We start from the raw sequence: 24,651 nt of genomic DNA, 5'->3' as shown, positions 1-24,651 counted from the left end.
GTCTGCTCGGCCCTCGTTAATTTTATTTAAGAAAGACTGACAGAATCGTATTTTGAAGAAGAAAAAAGAAAGTAATATGCTTAGCTTAGCTAGCTTCAAAAAAATTTTTTTTACTGACTCCCCAAGTCCAAAAACAAACAAAAACAATTTGAAATCGGCGATGCCAACGTTGGCGTTCCCGCGCTGTGGGTAAAGAAAGTTAACTTTGACTAACAAATGCTCATCTAATAAAGAAAGCTTTACCACAAAGTGAACGAAAGTAGAGTTTTTCAAGAATGCTTTATGAAGTTAAACTGATTCGACACTTCTCTTTAGTGTGCGTTTAAGCTCATAACTGGCTCATAACAATATATGAGGTTAAAAGCACACCGAGATAGGCTTTAAGAGGACCACATGCCGTCAAACTGCACAAACGTGAAGTAAGGCAGTGAATCAGCTCTCGCAGTGTAAACTAAGTAGAGCGGAGAAGTATTCAAAATGCGCAATTAATAAATACGGAGCTGTACTACAAGAGAAAGTTGTAACGAGTAAACGTGGCACTTAAGGTTCTAACGGGATACATCTATCGAAAAGGGGATACAGTGGTACATCAGTATAAAAATAAAGCTTCTGCGTTGTGCTCATCGTTTATTGTAATAGGTTCATAGGTCAGAATACTGCATAAGGAAAGCACTTAGAGGAGCTGGCCATCTCCATCCACGCGCAATCACCCCGTATGGGCAACTCCTCGAGTAGAAGATAAGAACAAAGTGTAGCAAGAAAATAAATCAACTTAAAGAAGGACACAATAACGGGGCAGGTAAAGAAAAATGGACAAATGGATTCCACTGAGATCGCTCACTGGTGTCCTGCTCGCATACCGCCTCTTTGTGTACTATCTGAACAGTGCAACGCACTCCAGTCAGGTGTGCCAGCCATAAGGCGAAAAAGAAAGAAAGAAAAAAAAAGAAAAGAAAATTTGCGCCGAGGGAGGAGCGTTAGGGCCTATGTCATGTTCTGCGCATGTCCCGCCAAACAGTTTCCCACGTGCGCTGACTACAATGGAATAGGTATGTCCGGTTCTGTCTTCGTTAACTCGGCCCGCCTTTGGCGCTTCCCGAAAAACAAACTGATCGCCGAGAGAATGGGGGGTTGAGAGAGCTGGCCGGAAGGCCTTCAACATTTATTTTGTTTTTGTTCACTGCACAGAAGTGGTATGAAGAAGAAGAAAAAAGAAGAAACGGGGCGATTGGCCGCCGGTCGTTCAACGTAGGTCCGGCTAATGGAAAGAAAGGAGGCAATCTATCAAAATCACGTCGTTCCTTCGCCCGAAATTTTTGCGCTGTAGGAAAAGAAATAATCACACACAGGAAAAAAAAATCCTTTCCACGGTTCCCCAGGCAGATCGGTATAAAGTCTGCCACCACGGTTACAGGCCTCACGGACGCATCGGTTTTCCATTGGGCACTAAGGTGGATCAGCGGCCGAAGCATCGAGCGGTCGATCGAGAGATCATGGGAGAGAAATCCTCGCTGCCCGAGTGAAAACTTTGTTTGCAGGAGACAAAAAAAAACATAATAAAGAACTAGAAGACATGATAGAAAGAAGCATTACCTATCGATATATAAGACCACTTTGGAAAGTCTACAGTCGGTCTAAATTAATTTGGACTCGCTTCGCTGGCAGTGGGGGGTCACGGGGAGAGCCAGAGCTACTGCTCTTCCTGCCTTCATCAAAACGAGTCACGTGAACAAAAAGAAAAATAATAAAGAAAATAGCGAAGTAAGGTAAATGTATGTTCTAGGACCTGTGTTTGAACGGGTCGTCGGCTGGGCCACGGTTGAAGCACTGTAATCAACGTGGAGGCGCTCTTCGCGCTGGTGCGTACCTCATTGCTATCTTACGCGGTAACGCTGGACATTAAGAAGGGAGGTGTTTCCTGCTTATCTTGAAGTTCTTGGAACGAAGCTTGTATATAAATATTTGGGGACGGAGAAATCGTTTTTCTCCGCAATTACAGTGCCAAATTTGATTAAATATTTTGCATTTAAAAGAACAAAAATTCAAACCTAGTAGCTGCAGAAGGCGAATTTCTATTGAGGCTGTCAATCCTAAAAAGAAACGTATACAATTGCAAATTGAGGGAAAAAAGGAAGACAGAAAAATCGAGCACAATGTTTCCAACGCTAAGTAAGTCATAAAAAGAAAACTTTTCTGTAAGCTCCACCTTTGAGACGTCTAAAGCGCAAGAAATTAAGGTATTAAACAAAACTCTAAAATATATCTCTAATTTCTGAACAGGGCGTTCGCTATGTCGTTGTAAGCATTGTAACAATGTCACGCAAACGGTAAGTTTTTGTGGTCAAATTTGCCGGCTTTATACAATCTGACAGATGCAGTTTGTATACGTGCGACATCTGTTTCTTCGGGGCAGAGTTACGCATGTGCAAACTTTGTGGTCGAATTCTTCTTCTTACCTATATTCGCCAATTTTCGGGATGACCTTCAAGTGCCAAATCAAAATTCTGCTTTGTTTAGCTTTTTAATCTAGCTTTTTCTCTCAAGTAAAACAAATTCCTTCAAATCAATCGAGCGGCTCTCTTCTTAAAGCATTTCTGCGTTATTCATGTATTTTAATAACAAAACCAGAGTTGACCCCTAGCTGAAGATTGCTCTCGATTGGTGTGAACTTAGCTTACGTCCAGCAGCATTTAACAGACGTATTGTCGTGGGTCACAATTTCTATATATGTATATAGGTACTTCTTGAGCGCAGAATGGCCGGCTTGCCTCCGCGGTTAGATCCGCCTGCTGCTGTTGTTTGATGTGGCAACAGACGCAGGATGGGCTACGAGTGGCATGGGCGACACTTCAGGTGACGAAAATTACGCTGGCTAGGAACAAACAAAGCAACGAAACGTTGTGCTTCGAGTCGAGAACACCGTCGTCGTAGTTCATCTATCGTTGCTGAAAGCGCCGTTTCTTGCTGGAATGATAGAACTGCGGTTGTGCACAGGAGCAGAGTTAGGAGGGAAGGCAATTTCATAGCGCGGAGTGCTGGCAGCTGTTTCACTGCCATCGAAGGGCCCACGCTTCCGCCTTGAACGAGACAGCTACGGCATCCGCGGTCCCAAATATTCCATCCCTATGCGCCCCCTTCTGTCGGCTGAGGCACCAAGAAATCCTGTTTTCATGTGGAATATTTCAGCTCCATTTGACCAAACCGTTTAGTCACGGCGTCCATATTGGTGGACGCGACGTAGTTTTGCCATTTTTGTGCAGTGGTAGGAATGAATAGACCACAATAATTAAGCGCAGGATAACTTGAACATTCTGCAAGCCTTACTTCCATTTTACTTCTCACTGATATGTATCGTTACAGAGCCCCGCATTGGGGAAGGCGCTACCGTGTTTTACGTGACGTTTGACGTAGGGCATGTCGGTAGCGACCCCGAAGTATTTTTTTTTCTTTTCTTGAAACACCTGCCGCCAATAAATAACTTTTGCATGTAATTCGAGCGGGTGATTCAATCATTTTGTGAAGAAACGTAGCATGACGGATTTTACAATAGTCAAATATTTATTTACCCTCTAATTTGACGACTCATAAAATGCACAACGAGTCATTCTACCATCTTGATTTGCTTTCAGAGGAGTCTCAAGCACCCTGGCATAAAATTGAGCTTCACGCATGTACAGACAGTCGGTCATAATTCGTGGCATGAGGGCCGGCTAAAGAAGGTCCGATGACTGGTGAAATAACATGATCGCACGTTCGGTGTAATGACCATTAAAACTGAATTTCATTTGAAGTAGTCGTGCCTAATTAGCTCTGAACGACAGAAAGCTGAGCTAGTTGGTAAGGATTCATTATGCAACAAAGAAGTGAGGCGTGAAGACAGGACACAAGAGTAGAGAAGTGCACAACACGAACGCCGTGTCAACTCAAGAGAGCACTGAGGCGAAAAAAGAAAGAAGACACAAAACTCATCTGCGCATGCTCAGGAATGGTAACACCACGTGTCTGTCGGGTACACGTGCCGGTCTACGTGAGAGATAACTGTTAAGGCACCTAATCTCTTCCTTATGTAAAGTAATCGAAGGCTGACTCACGCACGCACTTCCACCATTATAGATATGCCATTCCTCTACCATAAGACGCGTATCTTCATTCTTATATCTGTACAATATCGCGCATTCATCTAACTCTGGCGTGCAGTTACAATCTCGGCAACGCAGCGAAAGATTAGAAGGCGATCCACCGGTTTTCGGTGGATCGCGGCGTTCGTGTTGTGGACTTCTCTACTGCTGTGTCCTGTCTGCACGCCTCACTTCATCTTTTGCATGATGCCTAATTAGCTCACTTTTGTGAGCTCGCAGATAAAAGCCAGTGGTGCTCGAGAATTTAAATCATCTTCTACTTGGATCGCCATTGAAAGCGCCCGTATGGCTACAGCTCGGTTACCTGGCGCTCGCCAAGTTAGTGAGTTGTGATTTATTTTAGCTTTGAGATACGCTGTATTGGTATTACATGACGGACGTCATTTTACTGGCTAAATGAAGCATTACCCAAGCATTACCCAAGCAAGAGTATTGCCGAAAGTGCCGGATATACACGAATCTACCAGCTAAAGCGCAGTCTTACTTCTGCTCAAATTTTCCACGGTGAGGTCAGATTAACACAGCGTTCGCGAGTATTCTGCGCCAGTTTTGCTCAAAAGAAAGGCGAAGTACGCGTCGTATGAGGAAATGCAAACCGGAAAAATCGTTTCATAAATTTGGTGCAACGAAACGGTGTCGCCGTCATTTCGTTCTTGCATTAGTGACAGTAGGTTTTGAAGGTGCCGTGACACGCGATGAGTCCACGGTTAGAGATCCGCGCCCTAAAACACTTCCACTCTCATGGGTTTCCTCGTCTGTCTGTCACTCATCGTAAAGCAAGCTCGAGTCAACGCCTGTTTCCTTTGTGTGGTCTTCCTTCTTTTCTCGCGCCCGTATAAATAGGGTTCTCTTTCGCGTTGCTTTCGGTAAGATGCGGGTGGTCCAACTCACCCGCTTTTTAGTCCCTTTCCGACATGCGTGCGCAGCGTCCTTTTTTTTTCTCATAAATTAGAAACCTTCACGGCATTATATATATTCTCGTATTCTGTTTGCGAGTCGCGCTTGCCTGTTATGGTGCAATTACTCTAATATAAGGGTTAGGGCAGACAGAGAAGCTGCTCGAACTCAGCTTTTTCCATACGCTCACAATCAGACTTTGTAGTGCCTTATTTGTAAGAAAGAAACTGCAGCCCGGACGACGTGTACTAAGCGTACATTGAGCAACAACTGATGGACGTCACCACAGGAACAAGCGTTGTTCGTGGTAGACAAAATACCCGTCTGAACGTGGCGAAAGCTGGCAGACGCGTTCTGGGATTCCCATCGCCGCCTTGTCAAATCGAGTGTCGCAAGGTTGTGCGAAAAATCCAATCTCGAGGGCAGTGATGCAGGGGAGAGCATTTCGCAGCCAGTGTAGACCGCGACTTCGGACAACAGAAGAGCAGGGGCCTGCTTGCGTATGCAGAGGCGTGGAGCTCGTCTGCGTGTCGAGCCTATATACCGTCAATATTTGCTGTCACCTCTCGCCGTTGGGCGCGTTTAGAAATATACGAGCGAAACATCGATCGCATGACCGCAATGCGTCTCAAGAAGTCGCAGCGCTGGGATCGACGGCAGAACTCGAGTCGTTGATTGCGCGAGGCTTTTCTCAGCTGCGCAATGCTCTAAAAACTCCCGCGCTGTGCTAGTTCATTCGTCTATTTAGTGGGCAAGAAATGTACTAATTCCCGGCACGTGATCACCGCGTACTGCACGTGCCCAATAAAGCATAGCATAGTGATTGGAAATCGTGCATAATAAATGAACAAAATGAATGGATGATTAATTTTATTCGCCTGAGTGCGGGACGGATGGCAGGAGCACAATAAACAAAAAAAAATGAGGGGGCGCTCACCATACGATGGTGGGAGAAATTAGCAAATAACGAAGGAGGAGAGGCGGTTCATGCGGTGTGAAATATTTCATAGGATGCTCGTCTCTGCGGCGAATTCGAAGTGAGCCAGGATGCTTTCTGCGGTCACTAGTTTGGTATATAAACTGTTTTGGTATTCAGTCTACTATGCAGGATATGTTCTTTGTGCCATCCAGATTTCTTTATAAAAGAAGAACTTTCTGTGGGCCTAGTTGGTGCACATTTGACAAATATTTTTAAAGCACCAGCAAGAGACATGGCACAAAAGGACGGAAATACACAGGGCAGGCGCTACTTTCAATTGTTTGTTCGACGTCGTCGACATTAAACATATGGGACAGGCACATGCGCAGATGCGTTTATGGAAACAATACAAGATGTGAATATACCAATAAGAAATACCTGACTAATTCACATGCGCGTCTAGGTATGCAAACCCTCTTGTGTACAGACTCAACGAAGGCTTACTGATGCAACCTTCCTCCATCTTTTTTATGTTATATGCTTCCATTATTAAGCGGAGCTGCTCACTGTGACTTTTACCTATAACATTTCCGTCACGAAATAATGCCACACATCTTCCGCAAGAGTTCACGTAATCCGCCAAATGCGTTCTTTCCGTATTTTTATTATTCAAGGCGTGCTCGCTAAATATGTCGTTCACAAACCTTCCTGCTTGACCGATATAGGTTTTGCCGCAGGTCAAAGTCAATGGTACAGTTTAGGTAGTGCCAACGGTGCTTCTTTCGACAATATCGCCTTGTTTCGCTTGCTGTGACTACGCGAGGGCAAAGACAGTCAGGCTTGTTGGGGGCAGAGGTGGCGAATAGGCACGACGTTGGAGTGGTTTTCTCTTCATTATTTGTAGACGACCATAAGCTAGGAACAGCAAGTAAGGAAAACTAAGCAACATTTAAGAGGAAGCTTTAGCTCGGGTGCTCCTATCTAAATACATCTAAAAGGAGGATTCGTTTTCTCGGCAACCACTGCACCAAATTTGACGAGGTTTGTGGCATTTAAAAAAAAAAAAAAAACTTTAAACGTAGTGACTGGTGGGTTTGAATTTTTGATTTAGGTCAGTAATGTTGTACTAAAAATTGACAAAAATAAAAAAAAATTGCTAAACGAAACTATCAAGTGTACAACTCTGTAACACAGCAACGAAAACTGATAATACAATTCTGGGAATGGCATCTAATAATACATCGAAAGCGGACAACATTGGTATGTTACACATTATTCTAAAAAATAAGCAATATGGAAATACATCTTTTGCCGAACCCTTGTAAACAACGTAACAAATTCACGTAAGATATAAAATGACACATCGAATTTGTCTGCTTTCAATGATCGAATGGATCCCGTTAACAGAACCGCGATATCTGTTCTTAATGCAGAGCTATGAATTTGTAAACTTCGTGCTTCTAATCTTTCAAACTTTCGAATATATGAAAATGTTTGTAACAAAATTAAGATTTGAAATCGAAATTGCACTTCTAACCGTCATTAGAATTTAACTTTCACTCTCAAATACAACAAATTTCAATAAGATCGGTTCAGGGGTTGTCTCAGAAAAACGTTTTTGCGTTTTACATGTATTTGAATTGGCCGCGTTGGAGTTGGGCCCGAGCTAAAGCTTCCTTTTAAGCCATAGCCGAGTCAAACAATGCTTACGTATTAGTAGATAATTCTCAGAACTTCTGTAGTTTCTATACTCGTCATGACATTCTATTAATTGGTAGCAAATACATGTAGAACAGTAGTGTAGTGTTTTGAGCCTTTCCGTTGTTTTAGAGCGAAGATGCATATGGCTAGGGTTCCGTGCATTTTTGTTCTCAGTGCACAGAAAATATCATCGTCAATGGCTCATAACCCCGTAGGCATTCATGCTCCCGTAACCAAGCAAAAAATGCTATGGTGCATAGCCCCGTAGGGCAGAAGCTACTGACTTCGCGTGAATTAGTTGTGATGACACTAGCCCTGTTGTCGTTGTCGGAAATTTCAATGTGGATGTGTTGGTACCGAAAAGGTAGCGGTTTACGCGTTCTGTGTTGCAGACATATCCGTTGCGATGCTACACTGATCCGGCCTACTCGACCACCCCAGCGGCGTACCGGCATCGATTTGACATTATCAATGAATGTGATTGCAGTTGCGAGTGAAATAATGACCAGCGATCAAGAGAATAAATGAGTTCGTACCTTTGTTCAAAGTTGTGTCAGCTGCGTGTCGTGTGCTAAACAGCTTCGCTTGTCAACCACCTTCACAGAGTGGAACAGCTCATGATTTTTTTGTTTCTAGTTTGAGCTAGGAGATGATACAGTCTTTCAGTGGCAGCCGGAATATTGTGGTGTAGTTGGTAATCACCTCGCTGTTAACGCTGCCTGCCATGCTCAGACCGGAGCGTCGACACTACTTATACCTTTGTCGGGAGCAGGCCCTAAAAGAGTGTTTCGCAGTCTCGTGCGCACCATCTCGCTGAGTTACTCGCATACTGCGCGGAACACCAACCGTCGATTATACAGCCTCGACAGTACCTGCAAATACCACCAAACTTTCCACGGCGTGACCCAACACTGCTGTGTAGACTGTGGGCAGGAGGAACCTTCAATAACTGCTACAACTACCGCATTTGACTGCCACACTCAACCACGTGCGCTAAGTGCAAGTGTGAAGAGACTATTGCTCATCTTCTGCGCCACTGTTTTTGGTTCAATAAGCAGCGCTAGGCTGCCCAATGGACCTTGAATATGCTGGGCGATAGGCTATTCACAGTATCAAAGGTCTCGGGAGCTTCGCCTCGCAGCTCATCAACCCAGGAAGCAATTCGAGCTCTTATGCAGTACCTGAAGGCGACAGACAAGAGTGCCCGATTTTCGATATGCTGCACCGTGTTCATGGCATGTGAAAGTGCGATTAAGACTTGTGTCGTCTCTCTCTCGTTCTTTCTATCCCCTACACTCCTCCTCGCGTGTAGGGCAGCACATAAAGTCTGATTAACATCCCTGTATTTCCTTCCTCCATTCTCTCTCTCTTTAGGCTATCAGAGCCGTATAGCCGCCGTGGCGTTGGGGAAGGGTGCACGTCGCGCACTTCAGACGCCCGGGTTCAATTCCTACACAGGCTAGAGTTGACCAAACGTTTTTTGAAAAGCCGTTTTTTTTTTGTTTTCAGTACCTCCCTGAGAAATTTGACGTCAGTAGGACTATTTTTTAGCGTGTCCGCCTCTTTGCGCCGTCGGCCATTTTCGGTGCCATGATTCAGTCACGACATATTTTCTCTTAACGGGCCATATAATGATTTATCGTTAAAATGTGTCAGGTCCCTGCTTCGGCCTTCACCGTCTCTTCGTAATTGTTGCAAACGGCCATCACTGACTCTTACCGTGAACGTGTGCTGGTTAGATGCTCCGTGCAGATGTTGATTACGCATAGTTATGGCGCAGGCTAGCCTGACCATGACGGAGTGCCCCAACAAATGACGCGCGTGCCTGTGCCAGATAGAGAAATGTAGCCATCAACAGCACGGCCTCTTTTGCCTTGTGCATGGTTGGCTGCTGGGCAAACATACATCGTTAATAAACCGCGAGCAAGTTCTCGAACACTAACTTAGTTTATAGTGGAGAAACTAGCAGAGCCAACGCTCACTCATGCAAAACTGGTATCACCTATTTACCGAGAAGGCAAAGGCTGCAGCAACAAGCACAGTAAAGCCAGTGTAATTTACTGCGTTACTCAGAAGTTTGGGAAGTAATTAAAATAAGCATCCCCTGATTGCAGCAGCGATCAACAGCGTCAGGGCTCATAAAGCACAGCAGCTGATGAACTGTTAGGCCGTACGTGTACAGTGAAAAATTAAACAACGTTCAATTGAGTAGTACACGTGAGAAATCGCAGAATATAACCGATGTTCTGTCGGTATGGGAGAGGAGATATATAGTAATAAGTAATCTCCCTTCGTTCCACCCTTTGAACGTGGATGTAATGCGAAGCTGTTGCCGGCGTGTGTGTTTAGAAAAAGTTTATTTCGACAACGCGAACACTGAGTCATAATCACTGCACAATTCCACCGGGACGATAACATGTGAGAAACGAAACACAACATGTTTTCAACGTAAGTAATGTCCGAGTCCTCACGCACCAACATATAAACACATATACCCACGGAAAGGCACAGTTACACATAAACTAAATGCCACATGTACAAAATGAGTTTCAATATATGCAGTGTACACATTGGTTATGTACAATGATGACGTTGTATCATAAGAAAAACAACACCCCAACAAGCGAGGTACGACACGTGTGAACGCACGTTTGCAGAAGTGCCGCATACGTCCTCATTCTTCTAGGCTCTCCGGCAAGCGCAATTGCCTCACTGAACGAATTGAACGTTTCGAAGTAGACTGCGTCGCAAAATTCTTAAGCTGAGACTCACACACAAGCTGCAGACATGACACCTTTGGACTGTTATTCGAATATACGAGAAATGACCTTTCTGTTGCGCGAAAACTCAAGACAAAGCCCTTTTCAAACTGCTGTTTGAGTTCTGCATGATGGCCGCAGCCGCTAGGTGGCGGTGCTGGTTTTGGGTGAGCCCAGAGCGAGCCCACGAAAAATCCATACCGGCAATAGGGTAACGGTTTCTACGTAAAAAACGACAAATAATTCAGGCTATTCATGATGGGCAATATCGTCGCTGCTTTTATTGAAGAACGCAGGAGTATAGTAAATGGGATGATCAGAACAGAAACCAGGATGGTTTGTTGCACGTTCATTGCACAGCAGCTATACTGGTGCAGCGACAGAAGAACGTAATAAATACACATGCGCTAACTCTCCACTTATTTGTATTAGAAGTTAGCATGTGTGTAAACGAAATAGGGCTGTTGGCAATGTATGAAGGCATAACGGTCGCGAGCGGGCAACAGAACAATATTGAACTCGGGGTACTCTGCTTGTGCTTGCTAGATAGTGAAATTACTTGTGACAGAGAGTGATGGACGCTTGAGACTCGATTGTCCTCCTTGCTTGCAATGAGCAAGGTTTTAGTCGGCTCACGATCCAGCTGCTGACCGTGACGTGAAAAAAATTGGAGGTCGCTTAAGCTTCGCCTTTAAGATTGAAACACAACAGCATTCAAAGATCTCTGACTGCTTCCCGGCAACTTCAGCGTATGTAACCGTAATGTTTACCAGGAAACGCTCGCGGCGAACGCTATGCACGAAGGCTGCCTTTCTGGTAGAAATGAGGCCTCTTGGGTGGGCCGCGAGGCGGCGGAGGCGAGCTCCATCTGGAAGTGTTTCAAGGAAGCGGGCGCGCCGCTGCGCGGTCTCCGAGATATTCGCTCGCCGGCGCGCCAAAATGGCACACGTCGTGGCCGGCCTATGAATGGTACAAACGCTTCAAAGGGGTTCGTTTGACTTTTTGCGTAACAAAATCATGTTCTCTCGTACATTAAAATTAAAATCGGACACTATCTTGTCTGCAGGTTGTGTGTAAGTCATTCTTTACGATTTTTCTGCTTATTTTAGCGTGAGGAATCCAATTAGTTCAGTAACTTACTTGCATCACATGGAAGGCCTGGGAATGGGTGGTTCGAAAATCTCTTTTTCGCCGACGTCGCCCACGTCGGAGTTTCTGCGACACGGTGTCCTTAACGCTGTTGCGTAAAAATAGTCGTGTCACAAAACGCGGGCGTTTATCCACACATTCATTTATTGTATTTATTGATGTAAATACTCTCAGGGCCACTTTGGCGTTACAGAGAGGAGTGGTTAGCACTTTATCGTCGGGAATGCTGGCGATGCAGGCGGGTAAGTGCGCCGATTCAGAGGCAGTCTTCTGTACAAAGGAATTTGCCCACTGGTGTGTGCGGCAGGTACGCACGTAAACTTTCACATTGTGATGAATGTGGGAGGAAATGTATGAAGAGGCAGCGACGAGTTGGCGTTTTACCTCAAAAATATGATAACAGATTTTGTGAAACAGGCACAGTCGAGCACATTTCCGTCTAATTGCTAAGTAAGATAGATCGAGAGTGGTTCATTGATGACATGCTTGCGTTGCGGGCCAAGTTGCATGCAATAAAAGTGGCACATTGATGTGGAATTGATCCAAGGGAAGAATACGAGATTAGAATAGGTTTCTCAAGTACATGAGCCGTATTCGAGTTTGGACCTCACGAAAGCTTTGTAGAGCTAATTTTGAATAGCTCGGATCAGAGAAGAAATTACGACGAATGAAACCGAGGACAGTCATTAACAGACAAATTGAGTGCGAGAGGTTAAATAACTATTACATTTGGGGATGCGCGACGAGATGGGAAGGGTTCGAAGATGAGATGAAAAGTGTGACACTGTTTGAGCTTAATCCTTACGACAGAAGAATGACCAGGATAAATTAGTTTCGAAGCACATTACTTATGAAACCGCGAAGTCGTTTACAAACAGGAGAGCATATTTTGGAAAAGTTACAGTTCTGCCCCTCATTCCTACGCTCGCTAGTGCATCGGTCTGCTGTCGATGTACATGCGGAGATGACCGTCCATTATCTTCCATTATCTTCTTGATACTGCCTTGCCACTGCAGCCATACCCTAAGTCCACTGGCGTAGGGAACCCTATGCCAGGGCAGGCTATCGGAGGCCGTATGTACAAAAAAAAAAACGGAAGAACAATAGAAGATAACCGAGGAAGAGTTTGGGTTTTGCTTAATACTAATCCTCTTGCGCCTTTATAACTCCCTAATGACTTCTTGTGCCTTCTTTTTTGGGTTTCTTTACCGTCTACCACTCAGTGTGCGAGTAAGATTCGCTTTAATCAGAATCTTGTGCATGCTACAACTTGCTCAGTGACAGGGCACCTAACGACACGACATCGCACTCTAATTAAAGACAGCAGAAACTTTCAGTACTTTCGGGTCGCCTTATACGCAGTGAGCAAGCCATTCCCAATAGTGAGCGAAGCAGCTTATCTCCGTGAAATGGCTCTGTGCCATGGCCATCGATAGAAGCTGGCTTGCCTTTTTTCTAGAAACAGTAACATGGATTGACCTCAATTTTCACGATAAACTTTTAGAACGCCGCTTCCTACCGTTCCATAGCGTACGCGGTTTGTTTGTGCTCGTCGGCCTTTCTCTCTTTCTGCCTCTCTCCCTCCAGCACTATTTCTTTTTTATTGTGATAGCAATTATATGGACACTCCAAGCGCATTTCTGCCGTCACCGTCGCCGTTGCCGTTGCCGTCGCCATTGCTGTGAGGTTCCGTATCAGTGAAAGCGTGCAATGATGAGCAGGCGGACGCGGTTAAATCTCGCGTGCGCGAGCGAGGTACGTGGCCCCGGATGCGTGCCCTTTCCTTTGGCGCGCGAGACAGTGAAGTGAGGCGAGAGGGAGGGGCGTTCTTCTCCGGCGGCTGCTACGGTGCGTCGATGTCCTCCTCGATGTGCTCCTCGCCGTGGGTGGCTCCAGAGAGCGGAGACAACCGCGGCGTCTACTATGGCGTTGGCCACGCCAATCGCGGCCTTACAAAAATTAAACACCAAATCCGCCCTAGGCCCGGACGGTATAACCAACAAGACTCTCAGGAACCTCGATGATGAATCGATAGCCAAACTAACAGAATACATAAACGAGTGTTGGGTAAAGGGAGAAGTGCCAGCTCAGTGGAAGAAAGCGACGATAACGCTTATTCCAAAACCTGGCAAGAAGCTTGAGATCGACGACCTCAGACCAATCTCCCTAACATCCTGCGTCGGAAAATTAATGGAACATGCAATTTTAAACAGAGTAGACAACTTCTTAGAGGATAATAACATATACCCAGATACAATGATAGGATTTCGCAAAAATCTTTCGACACAAGATGCGATGCTCCAACTTAAGCATCAGATAATCGATTATAAAACGCGCTCGACAAGGGCCATCTTGGGCCTTGATCTTAAAAAAGCTTTCGATATTGCCAAGCACGCAACCATATTGGAAAACACCGAACGAATTGGACTAGGGCAGCGGACGTATAACTACATCAAGAACTTCTTATCAGATAGGAAAGCAGTCATCTCCGTCGGAGGGCTCTGTCGCCCGAGATCGACATAGGGGTGGGGGGGGGGGCGGCATGCCACAAGGCGCTGTCATCTCGCCGATGCTGTTTAATCTCGTCTTGATGGGACTCCCCGAAAAATTAAATCACATAGAGTCCCTGAATCACACATTCGACGCGGACGATATTACTATCTGGATCTGTGATGGCAGCGACGGATCAATAGAACAACGACTCCAGACTGCAATTAACACAGTAGAGGAACACCTCATAGGAACAGGCCTCACATTCTCTGCAAAGAAATCTGAACTTCTATTGTACGGCCCCACACTTAGAGGCAGGCCTCCCAAAGGATACGACAGAAACAAGGCTCATGAGGAAATCAAGCTACACACAAAGAACGGGCGGAATATCCCAATAGTCAACCAGCTCAAAGTGCTGGGTCTGGTAATCGAGAACAAAGGCACAAATAGGGAAACCGTAAAGAAGTTACACACAAAGGTAACAAACACCATGAGATTAATCAAACGAATTACTAACAAGCACCAAGGTATGAATGAAGAAAGTATCATATGGCTAATACAATCATTCGTAATCAGTCAGATCACATACATAGCAGCCTTCCACAATTGGTTTGCAGCTGAAAAGCATAAAATTAACAACATGATAAAAAAAGCATACAAACTAGCACTAGGAATTCCCATCAGTACGAGCACGGATCTCTTGCTAAAGTTAGGACTCCACAACACACTGGACGAACTCATAGAAGCACAACAAACATCTCAAGCAGAGCGACTAACCAAAACCAAAACGGGACGGCATATACTAAGCAAACTAGGAATGAATTACCACAATCTATGCGGGGAAAAGAGGACGCTAACGAGAGAAATTCGTGACGAACTCCTAGTACCAAATATACCCAAGAACATGCATCCAGGTTACAACGACGGCAGACGCAAGACTAGAGCAGAGAAAATTATCCGAAGCTTTGGGTCAGACGACAGAGCAACCTTCGTAGACGCGGCTGAATACCCAGACAGAAATAGCTATGTAACAGTAATCGTAGATCACACCCACAAACCCCTTACAAGCGTATCAGTTAATACCAAACATTCCGAGACCGCAGAGGAGGTAGCCATTGCACTAGCATTGGTCTCCACGAATGCTCAGTACATCATTAGCGATTCTCAAGCGGCCATTAGAAATTATGGAAAAGGTAGGATATTTCCTGAGACATGGCACATCATCAGAGTCAATGAAGCAAAGTTCTCCAATGCAGAGAAGAACGGCAGGCAATTACTCTGGTTCCCAGCGCATACGGCTCCAGACATTCCCGCAGTCAACCTCAACGAGGTAGCACACCGCGAAGCTCGAGGTCTTACTCGCCGAGCTGAGCAAAGAGTGACTTCCATCGGTCAGGAGAACGCGGAGGAGGAAATCTGGAGAGAAAAAGATATATTAACAAGATTTAGCGATATTACCAAATTATATCAAAATCGGACGCGAGTATTACCAACGCCTCACACTAAACTGAACAGAGCTGAGTCCGTTACTTGGAGGCGACTACAAACAGAAACTTATACGAGTCCCGTGCAACTAAAAACTTTCTACCCCGATATATACGAGAGCGATATGTGCAAGCTATGCAATTCTGTTAGAGCCACCCTTCAACACATGTTGTGGGGATGTGAAATATACCAAAATAAAATGGCAGCCTCCCCAGAATATCTACGGGCACGGTGGTCGGCCGTGCTGCTCAGCTCAGAACTCCAAGACCAACTTTGGGCCGTCCAGCGAGCCAAGGAAGCCGCACGGAAGCAGCAGCTCCCAGTGGCCATCTAGGCGGCCCCAGGCCCGGGCCTTCCAATCGCCAGTTCCCAAATAAAGTTATCACATCGCATCAAACTGAGGACGACGCAACGAGCTATGGAAAGAGGAATGATGGGTGTAACGTTAAGGGATAAGGAAAGAGCAGTTTGGGTGAGGGAACAAACGCGAGTTAATGACATCTTTGTTGAAATCAAGAAAAAAAAATGGGCATGGGCAGGACATGTAATGAGGAGGGAAGATGACCGGCGGTCATTAAGGGTTACGGACTGCATTCCAAAAGAATGGAAGCGTAGCTGGGTGCGGTAGAAAGTTAGGTAGACGGATGAGATTAAGAAGTTTGCAGGGACAGCATGGCCACAATTAGCACATGACCGGGGTAGTTGGAGAAGTATGGCAGACGGCTTTGCCCTGCAGTGGAGACGTAGCCAGGCTGCTGCTGCTGCTGCTGATGATGATGATCAATTTTACACTTGTCATCTTATGTCAATCAATAAGGGAGTATGATGTGCGGAACCAACACTAATGGAAACGTGACTTATAGCACTCGCTTAGACAGGGGTAAGGAAAGAACGACGAAGACAAGTGCTTGTCTTCGTCGTTCTTTCTGTTTCCTCGTCTGTGTATGCACTGTAAGCCACGTTCGCCGTGGAATACCAACTAGCCCGTACTGAGACCCTGTTTCACGAATTTTTTTCGTAGCCTTAGCGTGGCCAAGAGCGTCTTGATCCAGGCTTGTACACGTTAGAAAAAAAATGTAACCGTTTATAATTAAATCTGCTTCTTTAAAAAAATGTGATTCAATAAGTTTACCAGTTACTCCCCCGTAAATGTAATGGGACAATTACTAAAAAGCAATCGGTTACTTTGACATTACATTCATCGCGATTTTCATATCATTGCAATGAATACAGTAAAAAGAAGTAGCTGGCCTAGTTCTCTCAATGCTTCCTCTGTGGCTCTTCACACGTTGTTCATCTTCGCTAAGATTAGGTTTTCAAGTTATTATTCGTTAAGCTTCCCTCGTTGGCTTGTGGCATCTGGAAGGACACTGAAATCTCGCCCAATGTGCAGGCTGAAGAGGTGGGCTTTGTTGCAACAAACGATCGCCTCGCTCACAAGACTGGGGAAGGCTCTCCCGATAGGGCGAGGGAAAACTGAAAACTTGCCCGTAGGTGCTTCCCTGGCATCAGCATTCGAAGTGGCCTTCGCCCTATCGAAGAGCCGTGTGAACTTGTTGGCCGCCATATGATGGACCAAATGATAGCAGATTTGTGCCATGTGGCACAGATTATTCTGAAAAAAAAAAAAAAACTGTCGAACAGCCACGAACTTCTGTCTATTTTGAAAAAGTGAATACGGCACTTAAAGAAGACGAATTGAGTAGCAGCTTTTACCGCTCCTGAAAGCTCTTTAAAAGCACTTCCAGGAGAGAGAGATAGAGAGGCAGACAGACAGACAAATTTATTAAAAGAGAAAAGCTCAGTGGTGTGACTTCTAATTGAAGAGTGTAAATCTAAGTTTGCCATATTCAGGCACAGGTGCAGGACGCTGATTGTCGGAGACAGGTAGCCCATGAAAATTTTCTTTTCATCCTTTTGGACACTGTAGTTCCTGCAAATTTATGTACTCAAATCGGCGTCGCCTTCTATAGCACGTTTCCTCAAAGTTACATGTAGTTGGTTACAGAAAAGAAAGTTATGGAATAACAGTGAACGTTACGAAATAGAGAAAGTAATCGTTAAATTAGAAGATTACCCAAAAAATGTAAAGGACAAGGTCTAATTATATACGTGTAATTCGTTATCTATAAGTGTGGCCCAATCAGTCAGTTACTCAATTGATTGCTCAATAAATGAACGCACGAAAACTGAATCAAGTAATCAAATAAATTATGTATCAGTCAATCACGCGATCGATGGCTCACTCGAACAATCACTCAGTCAGTCCGTCCGTCTAGTAATGAAATGCAGTTCGATAGATAGACCGATGAGAGATGAATGAACGAACGGACGCAAAACACGGCACACCGCTCGTGCTCGCAGGTGTGGAAGGACGACGCGTGGGAGGCCCGCTTCACCCTCCGTCCCGTGGGCCTAGTGTTTCCCTCGGTGCGGGCCGACCAGCAAGGGGTGTACGTGTGCCGTGTCGACTTCCGCCAGGCGCAGACGCTCAACCGGCTGGTGCGCCTCACGGTCACCGTGCCGCCCCGCGTCGTCATCATCCGCGACAGCCGGGGACGGCCGCTCAACGGAAGCGTCACCGCCATCGACGGCCAATCGCTGTCGCTGCTCTGCACGGCACCGGGAGGTAAGTGGAGAAAAAAAATACTCCGCCTATTTGAAACGTACTGCTTTTCCTCCTTGCGAATAACTGTGAACGATGTGTTCGAGAAAGGAAAAGGGCGCCACAAAGTCCGATCAAGCAATTTGATTTCCATGCACAGAAACTCGGTGCACAAATAGTCCAATATTGCATCAATCTCACTAAGAAAAAAGAAAGCTAGGATAATTACATTGTTGCTGACTTTTAGGGAAAACCTTGATCACTTTGCTCTGGTGTTATCATTTGCCATCGCCAGAATTCCTGTCACCGCTTGAACGCTTGAAATGCAGCCCTTCTTATCAGCACGCCTGAAAGATTCCGATGTCATTATTTGTACCCCGTTTAGGATACAGGCGTATTAAAATCTAGCATTCCGGTGGCTTATGCTGAAGCGATAATGGCACACATTTGTACGGAACTTTGTACGGTCTATCACGGCGAAGCTGACTGCGGAAGTTCGCCTGAAGTGTGCATATAACTGCTATAACAATAAAGTGAAGTAGTTTGTGTTCGGTGGTCAGTTTCTTATTGCTGGGAAAGTGCACGTCTGCATTTCCAAGTTACCAGAGGAGATTCGGATTGTGAGATACAAATTCACAACTTTATAGGTATTAGTAACAACCCACATAAGATGGAATGGCGAGTATTAAATGGTAGCTTACCATACACCAATGAGCACTGATTTTGCACACTTGTTATTCTCTCCGCCCTGCTACGTTTTATCCTGCGCCAACCGTCGGCAAAAGTTCAAACATTGTCACACCAGCATGTACTACTCGTTCGTGCGAAAAACGTCATCTGAATGGAATCACCTCCTCGCTCCACTTCATCACCAGAACTCTGATGACGCATCCTTGAATGCTACGGTTTTGAACACCTATTGAACTTTCACTCCTGTTTCTAATGCCATGGTTGGAATGAGAGCATATAAATAAATAATGGGATTACGGCAGTACTCATTTCACGATGACTCTGGAAGGTAATGCTATTAGAATTCAAGCAATATAGCGTCCTTGTGACATACCGTATTTCTTAAGTCGCGTTTATTTGAGACATGTACAGGTAATTCTAAACCGAGACTTCCATTGCTTTGGATATCTGCGTGCGGCATGCTCCTGTGTCGTCCCACTTTACAAAGGCACTCACTTGGAAACGCCGTCCATGAGCACGGCGACACCACGACTGCATGATGCCGATACGTGACGACGGTAAAATAACAAAAAGGAGTGAAGTTGATGGAACGATAAAGGCTCTATAAGGACGACGGCGTGCTGAGAATGAGATCGTGATTCAGAAATAATTGCGATGATATGACGACGACAGCAGCACGGCGATGACAAAACGATAAAAATATTAACAAGTATATAATGACTACAGGAAGACGTAGCTGGAATGCCTACGATTTACAACTGAGATGGCATGACGACGATGACATATTGAGGGATGCATAACAGCGAACGTCTGACGATGACGCAACACCAACGATGCTACGGCAACGGCACATATTCCCTATTGAGTGACGATAGCACGATTGCGATAAAATAACAACGAAGGATGACGCCGCCCAATCGACGCAGGTGGTATGGTCACCACTGCATAACGACAGCGGATGACGTTACTGCAGGGATGACGACGACGGTAAGACGATAATGCTATAAAGGCGATTGTGTAATGACGATAGCGAGACAACGACGGCATGATGAGAGTTGGATGACGAAGTTAAAATTACGACGTATAAATGATCGCGGCGCCTTCACGCCAACTGTATGATTATTCTTGTCGACGACTCAAGGAGAATCGCATAAAAGTGGTATGTGGGCAATGGGATGAGGACGAGCGTTTGACGACATTGACGTGGCGACGACTGTATCAGGAAGCCTGTATGACGGCGATGGCGTGACGCCGACGGCACGACCACAATCGGATGATGAAGCTGGAGTGACGAAGATGGCAAGACAACAAATGTATGATAGCAACTCCCTGACGACGATGCCATGATGGCGATGCCATGACAAAGACAGCGTAATCACGACTCAATGACGACAACGCGATTGTGGTAGAATGACGAGGAAGGACAGACGTCGATGGAAGAACGACGACAGTATAACGGTGATGGCACGGCAACAATGAAACGAGATTAATGAAGGGGTGCCGACGGGTAGAGCGACAGCGTGAGGACAGCGGAATGGCAATGGTTTGGGGACGATTGTGTGACGACGATGGCGCATCGACGACGCCATGACGAGAGTCGGATGACGAAGTTACACTGACGACAATGGAACGAACGCGGCGGCATCACGGCGACGGTATGATAAGTACGTGATGATGACTTTATGACGACGATGCAATGACTACTATATCATGAAAACGGTTTAGGACAATGGGATGACAATTAGTGTATCACGAGGCACGTATGACAACGACGGTATAACTAGCATCGGATGGCAAAGCCAGATGGAACACGGGACACCGACTACCAGTGAATCATGACGGCGGAGTGGCAACGAATGTACGACTATATTATGACGATGGTTTAAGACAACGGCACGACAAGAACCGGATGACATGGCTAGATTGACGATGATGCGAAGATCACGAGCACATGCTTAGTGAACCAAGCTGATAGACAAGTTGGGACACTGGCTTAGCGTAAGAAGACAGACAGACAGACAGACAGACAGACAGACAGACAGACAGACAGACAGACAGACAGACAGACAGACAGACAGACAGACAGACAGACAGACAGGCAGGCAGACAGACAGACAGATAGACAGATAGACAGATAGACAGATAGATAGATAGATAGATAGATAGATAGATAGGCTCAAAACGACTGAATGAGGCAAAGCTTGCTAATTTTTATTTTTATTTATCAATACTGTAGGTCTTCTGCAGACCCATACAGGGAGCGGGCTTACATCATCATAGGCATGTAATAAGATACGTCAAGTTCTCAAAAAGACAAGAGGTAAACATGAGGTAGATCAGAACACTTTTCAACAAGTGCATCAATATTATATTACCTACATGGTTACGCTTCGCGAACATGAAAACAGAAAATCTAGCATTATGAATCGTATGCTATACATAAGAAAAATGTACACACGAAAATAATACAACACTACAAGATACTTTCTGGCCTTTTACAACAGGAAAAGTAGTTATACAGGGTCCATTAGCTGCTCCACTAGAGAACAAAACTGATCTAAATTTGGATTATCTACAGCTTCGCTTGGTAGCGCATTCCAAGCGTTCACAGCGCGAGGGAAGTAGGAATACTTAAACGTATTGCAATGCGTATTAAATGGCCGGGCGCACTTATCGTGGTTTGTCCTACTAGACCGACGGCCAGGCGGATGAATAATGAATCGAAAGCAAATAAGTAAATATCAGGAAATGCTTAATGTCGATGCATTGTAAACTGTGGTTCCAGGATTTCGAATATAGGAAACTTTAGAGGAAGCTGGTGAGCTTCTTTCTAAATACATGAACACGGAAGCCATTTTCTTCAACAACTACTTCACCGACTTTGATGTGGTTTGGCTGCAATAAAAGAACAAAACATAGTGACTGTATGATGCAAATTTTTATAGCGTGAGTATTCTTGAATTTATGAAAATTGCTCAAATTTCAGAAAAATCAGCCGTCCAGTTTGCAACTCTGTAACTCATGGACAAGAACGACATCAAAATTTTGTGAACCGCACCTAAAAGTAGATCAAAAGGAGAGAAACAATATATCAATTTTCGCTCTGAATTGGGCTGCAATTTTTTTTGGCCAAAGACGAAGAACGATATAGCTGTGTTGCGGAATGTGTTCACATAGTCTCAAAAGAAACTAGCTGCAATAAGCGTAAATTGAGTATTGATCTTTTGGTAAATTTTTGTTGCGAAAAGAAGCTCAGATAAGGAAGGTTTCTTTGTAACTGTCAAAGATAGCACCTCCACCGAAAAATTCATAGAAGTCCTGGGGAATAATTTTAAACCAGTTTCGGTGAAAAGCAAGGAGGTGAACACGAGAACGAAGCGTCTGTTCAATATGCTTAAATTACAAAAGCTTCGCACGAGCGAAGAGGAAGCGAAAGGTACACAGCTAGAAATATTTTTCTCGATTAAACGCACAAACCGGAAATGCCGTTCACAGCAATTGTGTCCGAAAAGGACACTTGGCAGCTAGCCGTGTCTAAGTATCTTCAGGGGCACTTTTCTGCGTTAACCATATCAGATCCCTCTTGTGCTAATATTCTGGCGTTATTGTGGAGCACCTTAACAGGAATGACATTGCTGGCTTCACAGCCTTCAGCATTGACGTAGTTGATGTGTATTATATCTTGCCGCAAGACGAATTGCTAAGCCGTGTTGAAGATTGTATTGGAGTATCGAACGAAACAATTGCCTTTACGAATAGATGTGGCGTTTCTTTTGAATCCTTCTTACAAATTTTCACCTTCCAATTAAAACCAAGTATAGTGTATACGTAGAGTGAAAACAAAATACTCTGTACTGATGGGCGACTTCAATGCCAAGGTAGGCAAGAAACAGGCTGGAGACAAGGCAGTGGATGAATATGGCATAGGCACTAGGGATAGCAGGGGAGAGTTATTAGTAGAGTTTGAGGAGCAGAATAATATTCGGATAATGAATACCTTCTTCCGCAAGCAGAATAGCCGAAAGTCGACGTGGAGGAGCCCGAACGGCGAGACTAGAAATGAAATAGACTTCATACTCTGCGCTAACCCTGGCCTCATACAACATGTAGACGTGCCCAGCAAGGTACGCTGCAGTGACCATAGGATAGTAAAAACTCGAATTAGCGTAGGCCTGAGGTAGGAACGGAGGAAACTGGTTTATAAGAAGCCGATCAATTAGTTAGCGGTAAGAGGGCAAATAGAGGAATTCGAGATCAAGCTACAGAACAGGTATTCGGCTTTAACTCAGGAAGAGGACCTTAGTGTTGAAGCAATGAACGACAATCTTGTGGGCATCATTGAAGGGACACTAAAGCGAAACAATAAATCAGTTTACACTACTGAAGCATTGTTTGAGAACCCTGCAGGCAGCCATTTAAAAAAAATAGTTTGATTATTGGATGATAAAATGAAGGTCCAAGTATCAGTATTTGAATTTCGCGCCGAAACCCCAGCGCCGGTACGTCAGCGTGACGTCAGGGATTCCGAAGTATGTTTTCGCATTTGGGCCGCGTTGGCTGAATAAAGGTTTCCGAAACTTGCCATGTTTAATATTTGCTTCCTTTAGAACACAATGTAGTCAGTCTGTACTGCTATATACAATTAGTAGGCCCCAGAAGATGCCATCACAATGCAAGACGTCACAGCCCACAGGTGCGGGAACTTAAGTAGGCGTCGCCACCCGTATTTCGTTCTTGCGCTTCTTACGGCTTACCAAACGTCTTATCGTTGTAAGAGCGGGGTTTTTGGTGTTGTAGAACGGTGATTTACTGATGCAGAAGAAATCATTTTTCACTTTAGTGTCCCTTTAAGGAGTGTGCAATAGAAGTCGGTGGTAACTCCGTTAGACAGGATACCAGTAAGCTATCGCGAGAAAATGGATCTGATCAAGAAACGCCAATGTATGAAAGCCTCTAACCCTACAGCTAGAATAGAACTGGCGGAACTTTCGAAGTTAATCAACAAGCGTAAGACAGCTGACATAAGGAAGTATAATATGGATAGAATTGAACATGCTCACAAGAACGGAGGAAGCCTAAAAACAGCAAAAAAAAAACAGTAAATAAGAAACTAGGAATTGGTAAGAATCAGATGTATGCATTAAGAGAACAAACCGGCAACATTATTACTAATATGGATGAGATAGTTCAAGTGGCTGAGGACTTCTATAGAGAATTATACAGCACCAGTGTTAGCCACGACGATAACGGAAGAGAGAATAGTCTAGAGGAAGTTGAAATCCCACAGGTAACGTCGGAAGAAGTAAAGAAAGCCTTGGGAGCTATGCAAGGGGGGAAGGCCGCTGGGGAGGATCAGGTAACAGCAGATTGGTTGAAGGATGATGGGCAGATTGTTCTAGAGAAACTGGCCAACCTGTATCCGCAATGCCTCATGACCTCGAGCGTACCGGAATCTTCGAAGAACGCCTGCTTAATCTTAATCCATAAGAAAGGGCATGCCAAAGACTTGAAAAATTATAGACCGATCAGCTTACTGTCCGTTGCCTACAAAGTATTTACTATATGGTAATCGCAAATAGAATGAAGAACACCTTAAACTTGTTTCAACCAAAGGACTAGGCATGATTTCGTGAAGAATACTCAACAATAGGCCATATTCACACTATCAATCAGGTGATAGAGAAATGTGCAAAATATAGCCAACCCTTATATATATAGCTTTCATTGATTACGAGAAAGCATTTGATTCAGTAGAAACCTCAGCAGTCATGCAGGCATTGCGGAATCAGGGTGTAGACGAGCCGTATGTAAATATAC

General features: G+C 44.9%; 1 protein-coding gene across 2 annotated transcripts in view; it reads left to right on the top strand.

Annotated features, from left to right (window-relative positions):
• The window catches only part of LOC142583305 (nephrin-like), a 386,962-nt gene that overhangs the window by 226,469 nt on the left and 135,842 nt on the right, over nt 1–24,651 (top strand). For both annotated transcript variants that reach the window (XM_075693724.1, XM_075693723.1), the window contains exon 3: nt 17,904–18,168. In XM_075693724.1, the coding sequence (XP_075549839.1) occupies nt 17,904–18,168 (265 nt within the window). The remainder of the gene's footprint in view (nt 1–17,903; nt 18,169–24,651) is intronic.

This window comes from Dermacentor variabilis, chromosome 5 (assembly GCF_050947875.1).
Source record: "Dermacentor variabilis isolate Ectoservices chromosome 5, ASM5094787v1, whole genome shotgun sequence".
Classification (NCBI taxonomy): Eukaryota; Metazoa; Arthropoda; class Arachnida; order Ixodida; family Ixodidae; genus Dermacentor; species Dermacentor variabilis.
This window is presented reverse-complemented; position numbering and strand designations above follow the sequence as displayed.